Here is an 18,889-nt window from a genome sequence, read left to right on the forward strand (position 1 = left end):
CCCCCCCGCTGGTTCACTCCTGAGTGTCTAGTTGTTGTGGCAACTTGCTTTCCATCTCTCTGACCTCATGGATCTCCATGACCTAATTGCTGTAGTTGCTATGGTAGCATGATGTGCTGCATGCACAGGTCACGCTCTTGTCACAGGGTGGGGAGGCCTGTGCCAGTCCTGGGCTGGGCTGGACTGTATGGTTGACAAAGGAATTGCCAACACCCAAATAGCAGCACCATGGACTCTGCAATGGAGCATGACCTGCAAGGCCTTGTTTCCTCCATTCCTTCCCATCTGCTGCACAATCCTTCTTTGCCAAGCACAGGATTGACTGGCAACTAGTGCCCTGTGCTGCTGCATGGCCAGAGACCTGGGGCTGACTCTCTCACTGCACTTCTGTGCTACTAGATGTGGCGAGCACTTTTTCTGAGACAGAGCTGGCCTGAATTTTGGGCAATGGCTTCCTTCCCCTTCCCCTCTGTCAGCCCAGATTCCCTTGAGAATCCCCTTTTGAATGTGTCTATGTAGCTTGCTGTGGGGTGGGGAGTGAGGGAGATGGAGGGGGGTGTAGGCAGCAGTATGTAGTCTAGGGTAGTAGTGTAGCTGGCCATGCAATTCATGGTAAGGGTTTAACTGCTTAGCTTGTGCCTCCTTATTCACTGCTTCCTCCAGCTATGTTGTGTGGGTCTATGCAGGCACCTCCCTATCCCCTCGGTGTAGACAGGGTCACTTCTAAAGCACAAACTTTATTTTTGGTCTTCTCTTAAATGTCTTGACCCAGTGGATTCCCAAAGCAACTTGCAAAGGGCAGGGAGTGGTTCTATGCAGAGTATGACTGGCATGATTTTTCATGGCATTGGTAGGCACATTCTAGGCTGCCAGGGGTCTAGACAAGATCTGCAGCTCTGTGTGGACACTGACTGCATGTGAGAATCCTTTGAAGATTGCAAAACTGTGGTTTCATCTCCTAAGCCCTCTGATGGTGTCCTAAAGGTTAGGCGGCTGGCACTGCGTGGAAGCTGTTCACACACAGCAACATTCATAGGTGTTGGGAGCTAGATTGAGTTTGCCGAGTGGCATGCTGCCCTCTCTGTGGGGGCCAAGGGGCTGTGCACTCTAGACTGATGGTGAGAGCGTGGACTTGGCCTGGGCCTGTGAAAAGGGAGGGGCAGAAAACTGTGGTGTGTCTGATTTTTAAAAATAGGGCAGTGGTTTCCCCTCTGGCCTCTCTTGTTACCACTGGAACATGGGCTCAGCCATGAACTGGTGATGATGGGGGGGGCTATGCTATCCTGTCAAGACTACCTGGAAACTGTAAGGATGCCTATTTAGTGCCTAGATACCCTGGAGACTGGCTCAGATAAATGGAGGATGGAGAGCCCTCCTGGGGACATAGGCCCAGCAAGCTTGGTGTGCCGGCTCCTTGCTGCTGCCTTTCCTGAGTGGGTTCAGGCTCTACCATGTGCTGTTCTGCCAGCTACACCCCAGTGAGCAACATGAGGAGCCCTGTGAGTTTCCAGGGAGCCACAACCTTGCTGTCCTACTCGTGAAGCTATGCTGTTCCAAGGCTGGAGGCTGTTAGTAAGATGTGGCTTTGCCACTGAAGTCAATGGGAGAACTCCTACTGGCTTTGCTGTGAGTGGGATTTGTCCTGTCTGAAGGATTCATGTAAGGGACTGACAGCTTCTGGAGAGGATGTGGGATTGCTCTTATACACTATGAATGTGTGTAGGCATGCACATGCATGTGAGAGAAATGTCATAGAGGGCAAGAATTGCTGAAGGAGGAAGGGATATTTTAACTAGCTCATCCATACCATCACATGCCCTAAACCCCTGAAGACAAATGCATCAGGGTCCACAAGGAGTTACTCCTTCCTCCTTACAGTCTATGGGGCCTGCCCTGAGTCCTGGACTAGCCCCTGGGACTCCTCATGGCTGTTTTGTGCACAGAGTGAATGTCAATGGGTGCACATCTGCACTCCAGCCACTGCCTGCAGAGCACAGCACCCACGGGTCGGAGGCAGCTGCCCCTCCCAGGTGTCTCCCTGGAACGTGCAGTCAGCATGGCCAAGACAGACTTTCTGATTCTTTTGGAAATAAACTGAAAACTAGAAGTGTTTGTGTTTTGAAACCTCTGGTGTGGTTCCTGCCTGTCTGACCTTGTGTCAAACCTTTGTAACACTGGCAATAAACCATTAAAAGTGACTTTCCCATGAGTCCTACATAGCTGTCTTTTTTTTTCCTCCTGCTGCTTTTTGTGTCATGCCTCTCTGCTGTGCATGATGTTGACAAGACAAGTGCAGGACAGCTCCCACAATCCTTCAGGAAGAAAGAGTTCCTGGATAGAGGTAGTGATGGTGGAGGTGATCTTTTCTGGGGAGACAGGCTTGGTGTTTCCAGACACTAGCTACATCCAGCAGGACAGTCCTTTACTTACAAGACCTAAAGAGCAAATAGAGGATTGAGCCATAAACCTCAGACTATGAGGAGCTTACTTTGTATTGCCTTGAGCCTTTGCGTAGTCTTCTGCACCATAAGAAGCGAGTGTCCAGAAGGGTAATATGACAGTTTCCTTGCATTCACTGCTCTATTACTGTCCAGGAATCCTAGTCATGAACCAGAACCCTTTTGTAGGAGATGCTGTATGAACATAGAAGGAAAGGTAAGTCTCTGCCCCAAAGACTGCAATCCATTGCTTCTGCTGGGGAGCGTAGAGCAATATCCCAGGGTATGGATGGGCAGCACTGTCCTATGCTTTTGTAGGAATAGGCTTAGAAAGCACCTATAGGAATATCAGCAAGAGCTCTAGGGCCTTACGTGCTGCAAGGCGATAAAGACAACCTGCTGCAAGGATTTCTTGCACTGTGATCACCTTTAGCAGTTGTCTCTACTAGCAGAGAACAGTCCTAGCCCACTTCCTAGTGGTGCTGTGAGACTTCCCATAATATCTATGGGCAGGGCTACGCAACACAAGGCAGCACAGTGCTGAGACACCCCATGCAGCTTCCACACCAGAAGTAGTACAGCCACGACCTGGTCTGCAGGCAATTGATCTCTGCTGAGCAGCAGGCAATTCATAGCCTGTAAAGCAGCTTTTGTTTTGGTAAAAAGGACCATAATAGGCAGAGCCCCATTATTTCTGTTGCTCTTGTAGCCATCTCAGAGGAAAATGATGCACCAAACTGCTTCCCTCTAGTGCTGGAGAGATGCTGAATTCTCCTCATGCCCTTCCCAGCTCCCATTAAGATATGCCACTCAGGAGCAGGCTCTGGTTCTACTCAGATAAATGGGCAGACTCCTCAGCTGAGGAATCACCCAGGCTTTGCACAGCTATTCTCTGATCTGTCACATCTCTCCAGCAGCACATATGCAATGGGAGCAGTATCTTCCCACTCCTTCCCTGCATGGCTCAGTGAGCATTCGAGTCCAGAGATACACAGCACACTGCCCTCCACGACTTTGTTCCATACCTTTAATAGCATTTTAAAATAAAATTGCTTTATTTAACAGCTAGTGTCAGTCACAGGGGACTTCTTTTCTTTCACACAGCAACGGACAGAGCCACAGGCTACACAGTCAATGACACATGTCCTTCCACTTTTACATACACACACGGTCATACAGTAATAAACCCCACAAGTGCTCATGCTCAATCAGACCTGAGGCCAGCTCCAGGCAGTGCAGGGAGAGGCCTCTTGTCTCCAGGTGGGGTGGGGGAGATGGCTGCAACTAGTTGGTGGCATAACAGAGGTGGCACATTCCCCATTTCACATTTTCCAGTTGCGAGGTGGCAGGGGTGGAGGGAGAAGGCTCAGTTTGCACAGGCCTCAGCACCTCTTCTGTCACAGTGAGACCATACAGCAGTTTCAGGTGCAGCATTAAGACCAGGTGAAAACAAAGACACCTTGTGGCAATCGTCTCCACAACTGTTCCCACAGGCCCACATGTCTCAGCACACAATATGCTCTCCTCACCAGTGGCTGCTCCTGCTGTGAGGGCTCCAGTAGTGCAGTGACATTACAGGGGTGACACTATCAGGTGGGAGGGAGCATCACAATGGGGGAGGACGGTGGCATTACTAGCTGTGTGCAAAGAGGGCAGTAAAGGCTTCAGCAAGGCATAGTGTCGGGACTCGGAGGTTGGGGGTGCTTCCTTTAAAGTGCCCATTACGTGCCACTGTTGGAAACAGGACCCAGGCCTAGGAGGGCTTTTGCTCTGATCTCGTATGACCTTTCTGATATTCTTGGGTCTCAGGTTGCATACCCAAAAATCAGAGGCAGCTTTTGACATTGGTACAGATCAAGCCAGTCAGTATAAGCCAATCCCCCTCTAAGAACCATGCTGTACCCCTGCCAGGGCAGGCAGTGTTTTGGGAGGAAAGACGGGTTGAACCCTGAGAAACAAGCTTGAACTTTGCTGTTGAGGAAGCTGCTAGCAGGGTCTTCCCAGCTCTGGCATCTGGGCTGATGGCTTGAAGGGAGCTTGCATGATCCAAGTGAAGACTGGTTTAAAACCAGAGCCGTAATGGCCACTTTGCTGTCTGGAGGTGCACCACCAGCCCCGTAGAGCAGTCATGGACTCCTCTCCTCTGTGGACCAGGCAGAGAGGGCTGCTCCCACAGCCCTCAAAACACACACACAGCACATACAGATCAGACTCCAAATGTGTCGTGGACACTCAGCATGACTCCAGGTTCCCACAGCCTGCTGTGGAGTGAAATGCAGTTGGGAGGGAGCCACGAAGCAAGTGACCTCCAAGGAGGGGTTGGTCCTCATTTCCAAGGAGGAAATGAGCCCCCCAACCTAAAAGCATGAGTCTCTCATGTCTGTCAGAAGCACGCTCGGGAACCTCTATAAGTGGTCCAGCCACTAGCAGGAGGCAAAGAGCCATCTGTTACACCGGACAAGGAGACCCACAGTGAGAAAGCAAAAAACACAGACAATGAAGGAAAGCGAGAGCCCAGAAGAAAGACAAGACAGAAAATGGACTGGGAAAAATAAAGGGGGCTGGTGAAAGAGGCAGCAGCAGTTCTGGAGGGCAATGGCATGAAGGACATGGACGGAGGAGCATCTGTCTATCACATCCAAAGCTGGAAATGCTCAAAACCCATAGGGTTTTTTTGGGTGTCTTGAACTTAAAGCTCCTAGCTCTCTGTTTACCACAGAGTTTCAAACACTACATCAGTAGGAAAGATATAACAGAGAACCTTCCTCCAACTGAATCCCTGACTTTCTTCAGCCACTGTACCTCAATATACATATAACAGGGGTCAGGCTTCCTGATGCACAAAAAGTTACCCAAGATAAAGGATAAGAAACAAAAGGACAAAAATCAGAGATGGTGTAGGGCCAGGAGACACTGGGGGATTTGGTCCTGCTGGAAGTGAAGTCCTGCTCTCTGGGAGGACAAAAACCAGGAGACAGCTGCATTTGTGCAACTGCATCTGCCTCTTTAGAAGTGACCAGGAAAGAAGGAGGATACTTGTCTCACCCCTGTTAAGGTGGATAAAGAAAGTTGGAAAGGTTTTTTTAATATTCCAACAAAAATCCAGCTCTTGTCTGCACTGGCAGGTGCCAAAGGGGTGGAGAAAGTGAAAGGATGAAAACCTAAGAGAAAGCCATTGAGCAACTGGGAAAGAAGGGAGCAGTCAGGCCTGGTCTATACTCAGCCAGAGCGCAGAGTGCAGCCTGGGAAGGTACCAGTTACTCGTAGGACAATAGCAGCTGGCAGAAGGCATGGGATTGTCTGCACACACCTTCTGCCAGCTACCAGGGGGCAGTAATAGCCCTACTTTCTTCAGCAGAGGTGGAGTAACTCTGCTGGCAGAGAAGCTCTGGGTATGGGAGCTCTCTGTTCTGCTGGCAGAGCACTGTAGGCCACAGACTGCTAAAAACATTTTTTTGTTTTTAACCCCTACTTCACTCCAATGCCTAATTACCATTTAGATGAAGCATGGCTCTGCTAAAACTTCTGCTTCCCGGTCTATTAGTGTTGCTCAGAGTCCAATAAAAGCTCCGCAGACCGGAAGTCCTCCAGCAAAACCGGAAAAGACCAGACTGCACATTCCTCATTTCACTCGCATATAAAAACCCAAGTGGAAACTCAGGGCATCCTTTCCACACAAAAAGGAAGCAATTCTTGGCCTTTAGAACGCATGCGATAAAAGGGCACATACTCATTTTAAAATATCCTTTCCAGGTCACCTTTAAGGATTGGTCCACAGAATGAAACAGTTTGAGAACCCCTGATCTCGGCAGGTCCCAGGCCTTTTCCCAAGGCTAGAGGTGCAACAGGGATTAATGGGATGAACCCATAGGCACTAACTTTTATTTCTGCTGGCAGCCCTGGGGCGCTTAAGATGATTCTCCCTCCCAGTAGCACAGCCAGAGCAGAGTTTTGTGGAGCCTGTGGGCAGGCAGAGGAGGATGCAGGCTATCTGCTGTGGCTCAGGGTTTCCTGCCCTGCTGCCCTCCCCTCAGGAGTCCTGCGCCAGCTGCACTGCCATGATGATGCCACCCTGCCTGCCTGGGGGCAAAACTCCACACCACCACCCATGCTGCTGCCAGGTGGGTAGGAAGCACCATGCCATGGTGGTGTGGCCAATGCAGGGCTCCTGGAGACTTCCCTGCAGGCATTTGGGGAAGCTGTTCTCCACCACTGCCTGGGGCTGTATTCCTGGCCATGTGCATGTGTGTGTGCACACATACATGCACATGACGCCCCTTGCATCTCACTTCCTGCATTCCCTTGCAGGCTGGAACTCTGCCAGCCTGCAAGGGAAAACCTGCCATTTCCTGCATTTTTCCATGGTGAACAGAAAACTTGGATCCCTGCACGATATTGGGAATCCAAGACAAATGTTGTCCTGGAGTCATGTAGCCCAGGACCAGGACTTGATGTTTCCATTTCAGAACTGTCCTGCCCAACTATGGCCACATGGTCACCCTACCCCACATACTCAGTGTCTATGGATGAACCTATGAAGTGTATTCCCATGTGCAGATATGTTGAGAGAGAGAGAGAAAAAAAGAGTGCCTGTAGTGATTGGTCCCCATCAGGCCACAGACCAACAAGGCAGGAAACCATCACCCACCAAGAATGGAGTGCTTACCTGGAAAAGGAAGAGTCTTTTTGATGGTGGAAGTTGAACTGGTCCCACAAGTCCCCAGCCATCATTGGAGGTAGCGAAGGATTAACATACCTCCCCCCTCCCCTGCACACACCCACTTGCACCCAACACTTTAAAACCTTCCCTCATGACCAGCTCTGGAAAGCAGTTTTCAGTAGACCCCAAGCAGAGTCCTCAAATGAAGGTGCTTTTCACAATGTGGGATCTTGGAGGTTGGTGACGGCCACTGGGGAAGATCCAAAGGGGTACAGGAGTCAACATTCATTGGCTCTTTCTGGAAAGAAGATCTCACGGCATCTCTGGACTGTGTCCTGGGGAGACCGGACGCTATGCCCCACTGTCCGTGGGTCATCATATATTTCATAATCATTCCCTCCCTGAAGGGGGAAAGAAAAGAAGAGTTGTAGCCATCACTCTGCATATAGCTTCCTTTGTCCTGTATAACCCCAACAGCACTTCAGACTCTGCAAGGGTCACCCACCTGTCACTGAAACACAGTTAGTGATAGGCAAACAGTGCTCACCTGAGACACACTGCACTGTTCACAGATTGTGATCCTGCTGGGGATAGGTTACAAGGGTTTTACTAGCTCACTGGACAGAATGAAAGCCGGAGTGGCTCAATGAGAGAGAGAATTTAAATTGTGGCCTGAGTAATCCCTATGGGAGGAAAGTGATTTGAACTAGTCTTTGTCCCAGTGTTGTTGTTAAGAACACCAAATCCAAACCCCGTGTAGGGAGTAAGCCTGATGCATCAAAAAGTGTGGACGTATTAAATATTTCCATTCGTCTAATAAGCATTACAATTCTGTAAAGAAGTAGCAGTCAGATGACACAAACTCCTGTGCTGGGGTAACTTTACCCAATCCTGTGGAAAACGTCCTCTGAAATAGTCAAGGTAAAACTATAATGGTATAAGTTACTTCTGTTTAGGCATCATCTGTCTGCTTCCATCCTGGGGTAGTAGTGTCTGCTAAATGTAAATGAGATATTATTTGCTCCTCTGCCACTGAGTGGCAAAGGTTTGTAATAGCACCTATTACTACCCTGGGGATAGCTGCATATCAGACCCTGATCCTAGTGTACTTACATTATTAGCATACAAAGCTCATATAAGTTACACTAGGGCAACTGAACATCTACCCACATCCCTACTGCACTGACTTTGCTTGTGGATCAGGCTGGAAGTGTGCCTGCAGTCCCTGGCATCCTGCACCTACCACATGATTTTGCAGCTCACATTAAGGGATGGAGAAGGGCACTGTAACCAATTTGAAGTGAAGTGATGCAGAGAGACCTAGGCCAGCTCAGTGTGGCAACTTGAGTTGGGGCTTGGCTAGGACCCCAGTACTAACACCTTGCCCCTACATTTGTGAAGAATCTTTTGGAACCTGAACTGAGCACAAGAGACTGCTGATATATGAAAGGAGACAAGCAAAACCAATGAATGCCGCATCAGCAGCAGGTAAGGACCACCTTGCACCACCTGCAGAGGCAGCGAAGATGTTCCTGCCTCTGCTGATGTAGTCAGAATTTCAGGTTTGTATCTCCCTAGTTCTGTGGCCTCTTCAGCTTCAGACTGACTTCGAGGACTGTGATGTGGCAGGAAGTCAGCTCTGGCTTGGTGGGAAGAACATCACTTGCTAATCCCAAGCACTGCTGGTCCCTTGGTTGTAGGCTTAGCATGTAAAGTAGTCTGGCATGGTGCAGCAGCATGTTCTGAGTACACAAGAGCTCTCCCTTCTCTCACCACTAGAGGACAGCATCGCCTAACAAAACCAAGAGCGACCAGAGACATGGTCCATAGGAAGGGGGCAGTGATTCTCAGCCAGGGCTTCCCAGCACCCTGGGCCGCCACGAGAGCCTTTTAAAGGTGTTGTACAATACGAACATTGACAGGTGAGCAAATACCTACATGCAATTCCCACAATAAACCCAGAGATTTCAAATAGGAATCCATAGGGAAAAAGACGCTCTGACCTGTTGTGGCCTTTCTGAGTTCTCTGCACCAGAAGCATTGCTGTGCTATTTTTCTGCTGTCAAAAAAAGAGCGAAAACGAAGAGCTGGCATTTTCCAAGGGGCACTTTGACTCTAACGAGGTTGAGAACCACTGAGCTGGGGAATGAGGGGAACAGGTCCCTCCCTTCAGAGAACAGTTGAATGCCCCTTCCCCTCTCTCCACTTCAGGTGCCAGTGTGAAGGGTGTACTCACAGGGGTTGTCTCATTCCCAAAGAAGTGGATGGTGTCAAAACTCTCATCATCGAGGATGTTGAGGCAGTAGCGCTTGTCCCAGCCCTCTGGGAAGACATCAAAGCTGATCATGCCACCTGCCAGCAGGAGAGAGATCATCAGGCAAGTGGGAAGGGTGCTGGGCATTAGGCTGGGGCAGCATAGAGGGCCTGGCTGCGTGAACCCAGTCTTTCCCAGAAGGGCAGCAAGACATTACCCTGCCATGGCAACCGCTGCTCTAATGCATTGCTAGGATGAAGGCAGGCAGCTACTGTTTCTATGACAATGGGCTGCGAGGGCGTCAGCAAGGCGCCCTTGATCTCAGCCAAGGACAAGAGCAACAGGATCCCAGGGTGTAGGAGTGGTGAGGTCAGCTTTGTCACCAGGGAACCTATGAGAAGCTCTAGCAGGCTTTTAACAATCCCTGCCATCCCTGCAGTGTCCAAGGGCCTCACAGTCTGCAATATACACATCCTCCTAATACCCATGAGGAAGGGTAGCACTGGCATTGGCACTGGCACTCCCACCTTATGATGGTGAGCTGAGGCCTTGAGCCTCAAAGGCACTTTCTGGCTGCCTAAGCCCACAGTCTTAAAACCAGTCTCTTAAAACCAATCCTCAGCCACTCCTGAGCTTCTGCTGGTGGGCATGTGCAGAGCCCCCACATGCCGACACTGCCCTGCAGCAAGCAAACTGCTCTGAGGCCTCAGCATGGGGTTATCAAATTAGACAGGGGAAGGTGTACTTCATCAGCAGGGGCTAGTCCTGAGAGTAGGCCAAACACCTGTTACTTGACACATCCTGCCTGGAGGGGGGGAGAGCTGAGGCAGACTATGGATAGGTAGAGAGGCACAAAAGTGCCAGGGGCTGAGTGTAAGCAGGTTAAGAATTGCTCAGGACAAAGGCATGAACAACTGTGTGCACGTATGTAGGCACACCACTGACCCTGAGATGTCGGAGATGCAGATTTCCTTTTCCAGACTGGGTAGAATTTAAGCCCAAGTGTCCCAACTCTCAGGACACTGCCACCAGGCTCTTGAGCAGGCTGGAGTGGGGCATACCTAATCTCTTCTGTTGGAGCTGCCCCACCTTGTACAAATAAATAAATAAATAGCTCCTGAAGCATGGGCATGAACTTCAATTTGCCATATCCCAGAGGAATGCCCTAACCAGGAGGCTACAGACACTGTTTGTCTCTGTGGTCCAATAAATATCCTATTTAAACAGCTGAGATTAAAAACAGCCAACTATCTATTAGTCAGAGGGGTCACCTAAAATAGGAGAAGCATGGGTTCAAGTCCCTGCTCTGAGATAGGCCCACAGGGGCTTGGACCAGGATCTCAGGTGCAAATCCCCACTCTATGTGATTTGAAGGACTCAGAACCACACCACCTGTGGGTGCTCCAGCCACTAGGCTATTGACTAGTCTGGGGTCTACGTACTCTCCAGCTTTTCACGGATAGACAGTGAACACGGACACCAGGCATAGACTACCTATGAGCTGCTTAGCTCCAGGGGAAAGTTCCTGGTTGATAATCCCTAGTAAAGAGTGGGGTCTGCCTGGCCAGAAGCACAGCACCGATCTCTGGCTAGTCAGCTGCTTGTGCAGCTGGGCCCTGCCCTTCTCCTCTCCTTTCATTTGTGGCTAGTTTTGGTGACTCCCCAATCAGCTGGTTCCAACGGATCCCATCTGCGGGTGTTTAGTTCTGCCAGTACGATGCATGGGGAAGCCTGAAAACAGAACCTAGGGCTGACGATTTGGCTCTGTGACAGGGCACCTGGGGTGAGGTGTTACTGTGCTGAGTAGGGCAACAGCTAAGCACCCATGGAGGACATGGATGAAAGGTGAAGCAACTTGACCAATGCCAAGGTCACCCAAGCCTGTAGCAGTGCAGAAATCCAACTGGCCACTCCAGTGCCAGAAGAATGTGTAAATCTGATCCATCACTGAGCAAAGAAGATGGCATATTCCAAGGTCTTTTGTCCCTTTCAGGCTGAGATGGGCAGCAACAGGAGCTCCCAACACCAGCAAATATGGCTAGAAAAGTCCCATGAAGGGAGAAGGGTGCTCTACTCATGGACAGTGAGTCCTGTCTCAGCCCTGCCCAGCGGCACTGGGTACCCAAGCTCCTGGGTTCTACCACTTCAGAGCCTCAGACAAATCAATTCCAGCTCTGCTTTAAGGGGAGGTGGGGGAATCCCTGTTTTTATGCACTTCTGCTTTCAGGTGCCCAGCTTGAAACATCTTGTGCTTTCTTTTCAGAGGACCAGAGGGCTCACAGATCCTTTCATCTTTGTGCACTGGGTCACAAGAGTGGCCTTGGGAAAGCAGCTCACCAAAGCATTGGGAGAAAGGACCATTGTTCTGCACTTGCCTAGTGTGCAGCTGGGGAGGAGAACAGGACTGTGATGCCTTTGTCTGTCTTTGCTATGACAAATAGCCTGTGTCAATGCCAAGATGGCACAGCTGGGAGAGGCTGACAGGAGACACAAGCTCCTGGCAGGCCAACGACTGGGATTCTGAATGACTATGGCTAAATAGGGAAGTGTCCCATTGCCCTACAGTGTCTTACCCCCCATACTTGCTATGCTCTTCACTAACGGGTGCTCTTTAATGGGCACCTTACATTTTGATTCTTTCTACCTTCACCGCCAAGTAATTTTAAAGAATGCAGCCCCATCCCTCACCCTCCCCGACATTCACCTCCACCTCCATCCTGGCCAAACTCCCCACCAGGACACTTGCTGCCTGTTTCACTCTTGTGAGTCTGGCCATGAGAATGCAGTCCTACTTGGAGGCACCACTGTGCACAAACAGCAATGCAATGATTCCAGATCAGGTTTACCAGAGAAGAAGAGACTGTTTCCTCAACAGTTGACCCTGCAAATGCAGCAGGGAAGCCAAGAAGCAAGTTGGGGGCTTTCCCTCTCCTGTGCCCCTGGCATCACTGGGGCTGCACAGGTGAACCAGAGGGAAGGATTTGGCTCTGCAGCTGGAACAATCCAACAGCTAGTGTCAGAAGCAAGAGCAATCTCTGTTCCCTCTCCTGCACTTCTATTGGTACAGCAGAGCTAAGTGAAAACCTATTGAAATTCAGTGGCACAAAAGCAAGTGCATCTGACTGATCTCCCAAGAAAAATATCCACCACTCATAGGTAGTGCTTACACATCTCTATTTTCTGTTTCTCTCTACACGTTACATAGGACCCCAAGGCTTGAGATCTCCCCACCCAAAGATCCACATGAGGAATCCACCCCATGTCCTCTTCCAAGGGGTTTTGGTTGGGCTCCTACCCCTGACATTCACTCAGTCACCTCTAGGTAAGAAATGGCCAGGGCTTCTGCCCACCTGAGATTCTCACACAACATACACTGAATGGGCAGCCACAGCAATCACAGGGCCCTCTGCTTACCTCGAGAGAACCGCAGGCCTTTGCCAGCAAACTCTGCCTTCAAGGCTGCCACAAACTTCTCTCGGATCCGCTCTTTCTGCAGAGGAATGGAGGGGGAAGCTATGAATGAGTAGCCCTCTATGGGGCTCTTGTGCCACTGCCTCTCTAGCTCTAGCCCTAGGCTTCTGTGTTCTTCTCAGGTCCCAACAACCAGCATGGCACAACAGCTTTCCTTTGTCTCCTGCACTGAGCACCTGGGGCCCAGGATTTGGTGTGAGCTGTGCAGGATTTGAGATGATCTCACAATTATGCTGCCTTCACTTTTCCCTTCACGCAGTTCCCTTCCCTTGGGAACAGTGCCATGCTGCTGCTGTGACCCGACCTCAGAGTCAGCCTAAAAGATGTTAGATCAGGGCAGCATGGGTCAGTTGTTGGTTACACTGGATTGGAGCCCCTTTCTGCACAGCTGCCTGGGAGCCAATGCCTTTCATTGCAATGCTGCTCATCTTTGGGGGCCCAGTCCAGGAACTGACATCACCAGCTCTGCCTCTATGTCTTGCACCTGTTGGACCAATCCCTTCGGGCTTTGGCCTGGGGAAAAGGAAGTCTTCAAGGATAGCCCAGTACAGCTGGCACTTGCCAGAATCACAGTGTTCTCCACACATCTTAGTGACACATATCCTGGCCCTTCTTGGTCTGGAAAACCATGGATTCCTGCTGTGTTTGGTCTGGGGAAATGGAGGAGGTGTTGGCCGGATGGGACTTGAGCTAAGAAGTCCAGGCATTTTGGTCGGAGTCATCTCCAGCCACTATGCTGAAGAAATACCATAGAAAATGGAAGGAGTTCCTGAGGAAAGTTTTCCAGTACCAGGTGTAATTGCATGTAAGCAGTGAGCAGCCCACTTTGACCAGTGGCAGTGGATCAGGTCACTTCTTCGGTGTCACCCCAAAAGAAGTCCTTTGGGAGTTCCCATCCACACTGCTGCCTTCACCTTCACAGTCAAGATAGGCAAGCCCAAGGCCTTCAAGGCTGTTGTTGGCCTGGTTACCCGAGTGCAAGGCTTGGGACTCTAGCGTAGGTTGCAATGAAGAAGACAAGCAAACACCATGACATGACCAAAATAGCTCGCTGTGTCCCCTGTGAGAGCAAAGGAGGGGACAGCGAGGCCTGGCAATTTACCTTGTCTAGCTCAGAGAATTCAATTCGCTCCTCTGGGGTGCAACTCCGGCCAATGGGCGAGATGTTCAGCATCCCGTTGCGGAACTCAATGAAGGTCCCTCTAAGGGGCGAGGAGGCAGGTTTAACACATTTCATAATCACAGAATCACAGAAAATTAGGGTTGGAAGGGACCTCAACAGGTTGGAGGAGAGCAAATCCAGCATTTACATGGGAGCAGCTGTTAATGGTGCTATATCAGGAGTGTGCCTGCAGGGAGCCTGGTAGAATAACAACTACACCGTATGTTGGGTAGAAAGTGTTTATCATGCTGAACCCAAGAGGAACCAGCTCTCCACACTTGGTAACACAGCACAGCAAAGGACTACACTGGGGCAGCTCCAGGGAGGAAGCCCAGTTTTGTAGTTAAGACATTGGAGGGGGATGCAAGAGATCTGGTTCTTCTCTTAGCTTTGCCAGACACTGTGGGTAAGTAATTCGGGCCCAAGTCCTCACAGGTGTCTAGGTTCAGTTGGCAGCTGAGCACCAAAACACCATTAAAAATCTGGGCTTAATCTCTGTACCCATTTCCTATGTGCAAAAAGGGGGATGACAACTCTTGCACTTTCCCTCTGGATTGTTTCTCAGGAAGCACAATGGGATTCTGATCTTGGCTAGGGTGTATCAGCTGGCACAGTGCAAGGTGCAATACTGTAGCAGAGACACCCACTTAGTCTCAGGGGGCCAGCTCAGGCACCAGGAACAGACCAGCCAGGGTAGCACAATGCTCTGGATAACAAGCTTCTCTGAAAAGCAGCGTAGATCAGCTCAAGCAACAAGTTGCCCTAACATAGCTCTACCACAGCCCGTACCTGAGCTAGCTCACAGATTTCTGCAGAGCTCTGCATTGTGCCCTGTGGACATAGCTAATGTGCTGGCACTATACAAAGCTAATACAAGAGCAAACCCAGGGGACTGAGATTCTAAACAGAGTCACAGGGCCCGGAGCCTTCTGTAAAAGATTGTATCTGAACTGCAAAGAGGCAGCTATAGGGCTGAGTGGGATCATTACCGTTTCTTAGGCAGCTTTAGAAGTGCCATGTAATTGAGACAGAAGTTGATTAGTTCCTGCAGCAGCTCTTCCCCCAGGTGGTCCTGGATAGCCTGTGGGGAAAGGAGGGGGGGAAATTAGGAAGAGCCTAGATGGAACGTGATGCCAAAGCTACTACCAGATACCCCTGCAGGAGCTGGAGGACACCACTTTCCCAGAATGGGCTGTTCTACAATATCCATCCAGGATGGGGACAATGGGACAAGGGAAGTCAGACAGGTCTGATTATGACTGCGAGTGCACAGAGTGGTCAGATGTTGGGAGGATGTCAGACAGCTGCTCCATCTGGGACTGACAGAACTGGGGGAGACAAGGCAGAGGAAGGGTTGGGCTGGGGAGGGAACTTGGAAGGGACAAGGAAAGAGCAAACCAGTGGCTTTGAGAAGAGGCAGATCGAGAGACCAAGACTCACCTGCTTGGAGACCAGCTGCCCATTCTTGTACTGCACAGTGCCATTCTCTGCAAAGACGTAATCAAATTTCTTGATGACTGCAGGGGGGCAGAGGGAGAAAGAAAAACAGCACAATGGGGCCCAGTGTTCCAAGAGGTGGCAATGCTGAGTGATGGCTGCATCAGAGCCCCTACCTCCCCGCAAGCCTTTACTCCACAATCTTTTGCCCTGGCTCTCTGTGCTCCAGATGCCTGAGAAACACCCAGTTTGATGAGGAGACCTGAGGCACAGTGAGAGGAAGTGATCTGCCCAAGGCCCAGAATAAGTCAATGGCAGAGCTGAGATCAGAGCCTAGGAACAGCAGCCTCCCAGACATGCTCATCATCCCCACACCAGGCTGCTCACTTTCCCTTTTGCTTCCTCCCTCCCTCCCATCCCCACATCCCCAGTCCTCTTCCCAGGATGTCTCCAAGCACCCTAGCTGATTATCTCACTCCAGCTTCTCCTGGCTGCAGTAAACAGACCCCTGCCAACTCAGCAAGTAATTTCATGCTCCCTGAAGCTGAGAGTTACATCACCAGGTGACCTGTCATTGCAAACAAGCCAGAAGGAAGAACTCGGCTCTACGTTTTACTCTGAAGCTGGAGAAGGGGAGAAAAGGAAGCCAAGAGGGAGGACAGGTCACCTGTCCTATCCCTCCTGCCTCCTCCCATCCTCGCTGAGAACTTTGCTAGCCTCCTACAGCAGATATGGGCCTTAAGACGTCAGCCCTTCACTCATGCTCAACCTTGGTGCAGAATGTCTGAGCCCATACGCCCTTCCCTTTGACAGAATTCCCATAAAACTGCAACCCATAATGGGTGCTCAGAGAGACTGTGAGTTGAAGAAGGCTGGAATATTTTGCCATGACGCAGGGCTGGGAGCAAGTGGAAGGAGTCTTCCAGCCATGCAGCCCTGTCTCTACCAAGCCTTGACCAGGCCGGCCCAGGACAGCAAAAAGCACAAACTGAGACTCATTAGCATGGGCTCTTACACATGGTCTACAGGGTAAATCCCCCTGGCCTGGAACACTATCCCCAGGCATGGTGTGCTACTTCTTGCAGGCTGCCTCTTAAATTGGGGCAAGACAAGGTCAGCACAAAGACAGGACCCAAGAGAGCCCTGTATCTGTGCATTAGGTACAGATGCACCAGATCACAGTAGGTGACAGGCACAATACTGCTCTCTGTTCTGCTATCCTGCCAATGGGGAGGGCAGCAGCTCTGGCTTGGGGAGCTGCTTATTTGCTGCCCAACCCCCTGCTCAGCAAAGAGGCAAGAGTTTTACCCCTGATGCTAGTGAACTTGGGGAGGAGCTCTGGGCTTCTAGCAATAATGGTGGCCTGGGCCAGGCCTTCTGTGCAGTGCCATGAGCAACAACAGTAGCAGTGTGAGCTGGCACTGGTAGTCCATGCCGTCTCTGGAGCAGCTGGGAACTGTTACACTGCCTCCATGCCACACCTGGGACTACTGTTGTGAAGTATACCATGCCCACTCCAGCTCTGTGTGCTACAGTCTAGAGATGAGGTAACATAAGTCTCCTTAAAGCAACCCTGAGCAGATACCAATAAGCACATCTGGAAGAAGTGCTGGGTGTGCGCTCAGGGCCCCTCTATAGCTGTCAGCATTGCCACATCTGCAGGACAGGACACACACTGGGCAGAAATGAGCAGGCATCATCATGGTGTGAAAATGTGTCCTCAGTGCTCAGGTGTCTAGAGCCATGTGCACTTACCAAAGACGAGTTCAACTGGCTCCTCTCACCCAAGGAGAACAGCTGCTCCCACCAGCCTCCAACAGCCCCACCCCACAATTCCCACCCACCTCTGCATGACCTGCCAAAGGGGAGGCTCTTACCTTCGTCCCCTTCCCCCAACTGTTCGGCTATCTTGGAGTAGTCGGAGCCACCCACTACACCAATCTTGACTCTGCCACGCAGCTCCTGCAGGAACTTATCCACCTCGGGCTCAACTTTCTGGAAGAGCAGGATGGAGACAGAGGGTTAGAATTCAGAGTAATGGACAGGCTGCAGTGTACAGGACAGGCCTTTCCAGACACCAGAGACTGACTCTTGATGGTATTTCCCAGCCTACTAGGAGCCCCATTTGTCCTCAGACAGCATGCCATGGAACTAGGGAAGGCTGAATGACTGCAGATCAATCCACCATTTCATCTACTCCTTCTTGCATGTGGGCCCCCATGAAAGGGAACACAGTGGCCAGCAGATATTTGAGAGTCCAGGCCTTCACATGGCGGGATTTGGTGGCAGCTTACAAATATATCAAGGGAGAGTATCTATTCACCAAAGCACCAGGGGAAAACCAGAAGCAATGGTCATAAACTCCTAGAAGAAAGTTTCAGACTGGATACAAGGAAAAACTTCTTTACGATTCGTGTGACTAGACGCTGGAATAGCCTCCCAGTGGGGGTTTTGCAGGCACCTACTCTGGAGATCTTTAAAAACAGACTGGACGCACACCTTGCTGGTGTTACTTGACCCCAGCAGTCTTTTCTGCCCAGAGCAGGGGGCTGGATCCAATGATCTCACAAGGTCCCTTCCAGCCCTAAACTTCTGTGAATCTGTAAGCCCACAGGGGACCTCTGTGAGGGAGACATGGGGACAGCTTGAATGCATGCTGCTCCAGGCCCAGGCAGTACCACAGAAGCACATGAAGGCTAGCCCTAGGGAAAGACAGATAGGTGCTGTCATCTTCCATCCCACGCAGTACAGAGACTTGCGGTGACTGAGGAAAGTGGGAAGGAAAAAAAAATGAGGGGGATGAAAGAGACAGAACAGGACTGGTGGGGGGGAAGGGAAACGGTTCCTTCTGTCTATGCATGTACAGGGAGGATCAAGGAAGATGAGCATCTTGTACTTCTATGTCTTGCCAGAGAAGCACCCTGTTCTGACACATTCCGTCCTGTTCTGGACAGGCTCAGCAAATGGGCGGATGAGAGCCTGACAGTGTTTAACCCCGAAAAATGCAAGGTTGTCCACCTTGGGAGGAAAAACCTGCAGCATCCTTATAGGTTCAGCAGCGCTACGCTGGCTAGCACTACAGAAGAGACTTGGGGGTCATCACTGACCACAAGATGAACATGAGCCTGCAATGCGATGCTGCAGCTAGTAAAGCGACCTAAACGCCGACTTGCATCCATAGATGCTTCTCAAGCAAATCCCGGGATGTCATTCTCCCCTTGTACTCCGCCTTGGTGAGGCCGCAGCTGGAGTACTGCGTCCAGTTTTGGGCTCCGTGACTCAAAAAGGATGTGGAGAAGCTTGAGAGAGCCATGCACATGATCAGAGGTCAGGAAAACAGACCTTACAACAACAGGCTGAGAGCCTGGAAAAGCATAGGCTAGGGGTGATCTGATGGCCACCTATAAGTTTATCAGGGGTGACCACCAGGATCTGGGGGAACGTTTGTTCACCAGAGCGCCCCAAGG

General features: G+C 50.7%; 1 protein-coding gene and 1 long non-coding RNA gene across 3 annotated transcripts in view; both read right to left on the reverse strand.

Moving 5' to 3' along the window:
- Window positions 1-3,273, reverse strand: part of LOC109316738 — a 16,637-nt gene extending 13,364 nt beyond the window's left edge. The window contains exon 1 of the long non-coding RNA XR_002102908.1: window positions 2,489-3,273. This is a non-coding gene — a long non-coding RNA (uncharacterized LOC109316738). The remainder of the gene's footprint in view (window positions 1-2,488) is intronic.
- Window positions 3,274-6,792: 3,519 nt separating this feature from the next.
- Window positions 6,793-18,889, reverse strand: part of PMM1 (phosphomannomutase 1) — a 16,679-nt gene continuing 4,582 nt past the window's right edge. Inside the window, exons 2-9 of one of the 2 annotated variants that reach the window (XM_019545023.1) lie at window positions 17,300-17,417; window positions 15,426-15,502; window positions 14,975-15,066; window positions 13,926-14,025; window positions 12,767-12,842; window positions 9,335-9,450; window positions 9,102-9,157; window positions 6,793-7,499 (exon numbers count right to left, since the gene is read on the reverse strand). In XM_019545023.1, coding sequence (XP_019400568.1) covers window positions 7,274-7,499; window positions 9,102-9,157; window positions 9,335-9,450; window positions 12,767-12,842; window positions 13,926-14,025; window positions 14,975-15,066; window positions 15,426-15,502; window positions 17,300-17,417 — 861 coding nt within the window. In that variant the 3' untranslated portion in view covers window positions 6,793-7,273. The remainder of the gene's footprint in view (window positions 7,500-9,101; window positions 9,158-9,334; window positions 9,451-12,766; window positions 12,843-13,925; window positions 14,026-14,974; window positions 15,067-15,425; window positions 15,503-17,299; window positions 17,418-18,889) is intronic. The other variant, XM_019545024.1, reaches the window with a different exon arrangement.

Source organism: Crocodylus porosus, unplaced genomic scaffold (assembly GCF_001723895.1).
Source record: "Crocodylus porosus isolate Cpor-Errol unplaced genomic scaffold, CroPor_comp1, whole genome shotgun sequence".
Lineage (NCBI taxonomy): Eukaryota > Metazoa > Chordata > Crocodylia > Crocodylidae > Crocodylus > Crocodylus porosus.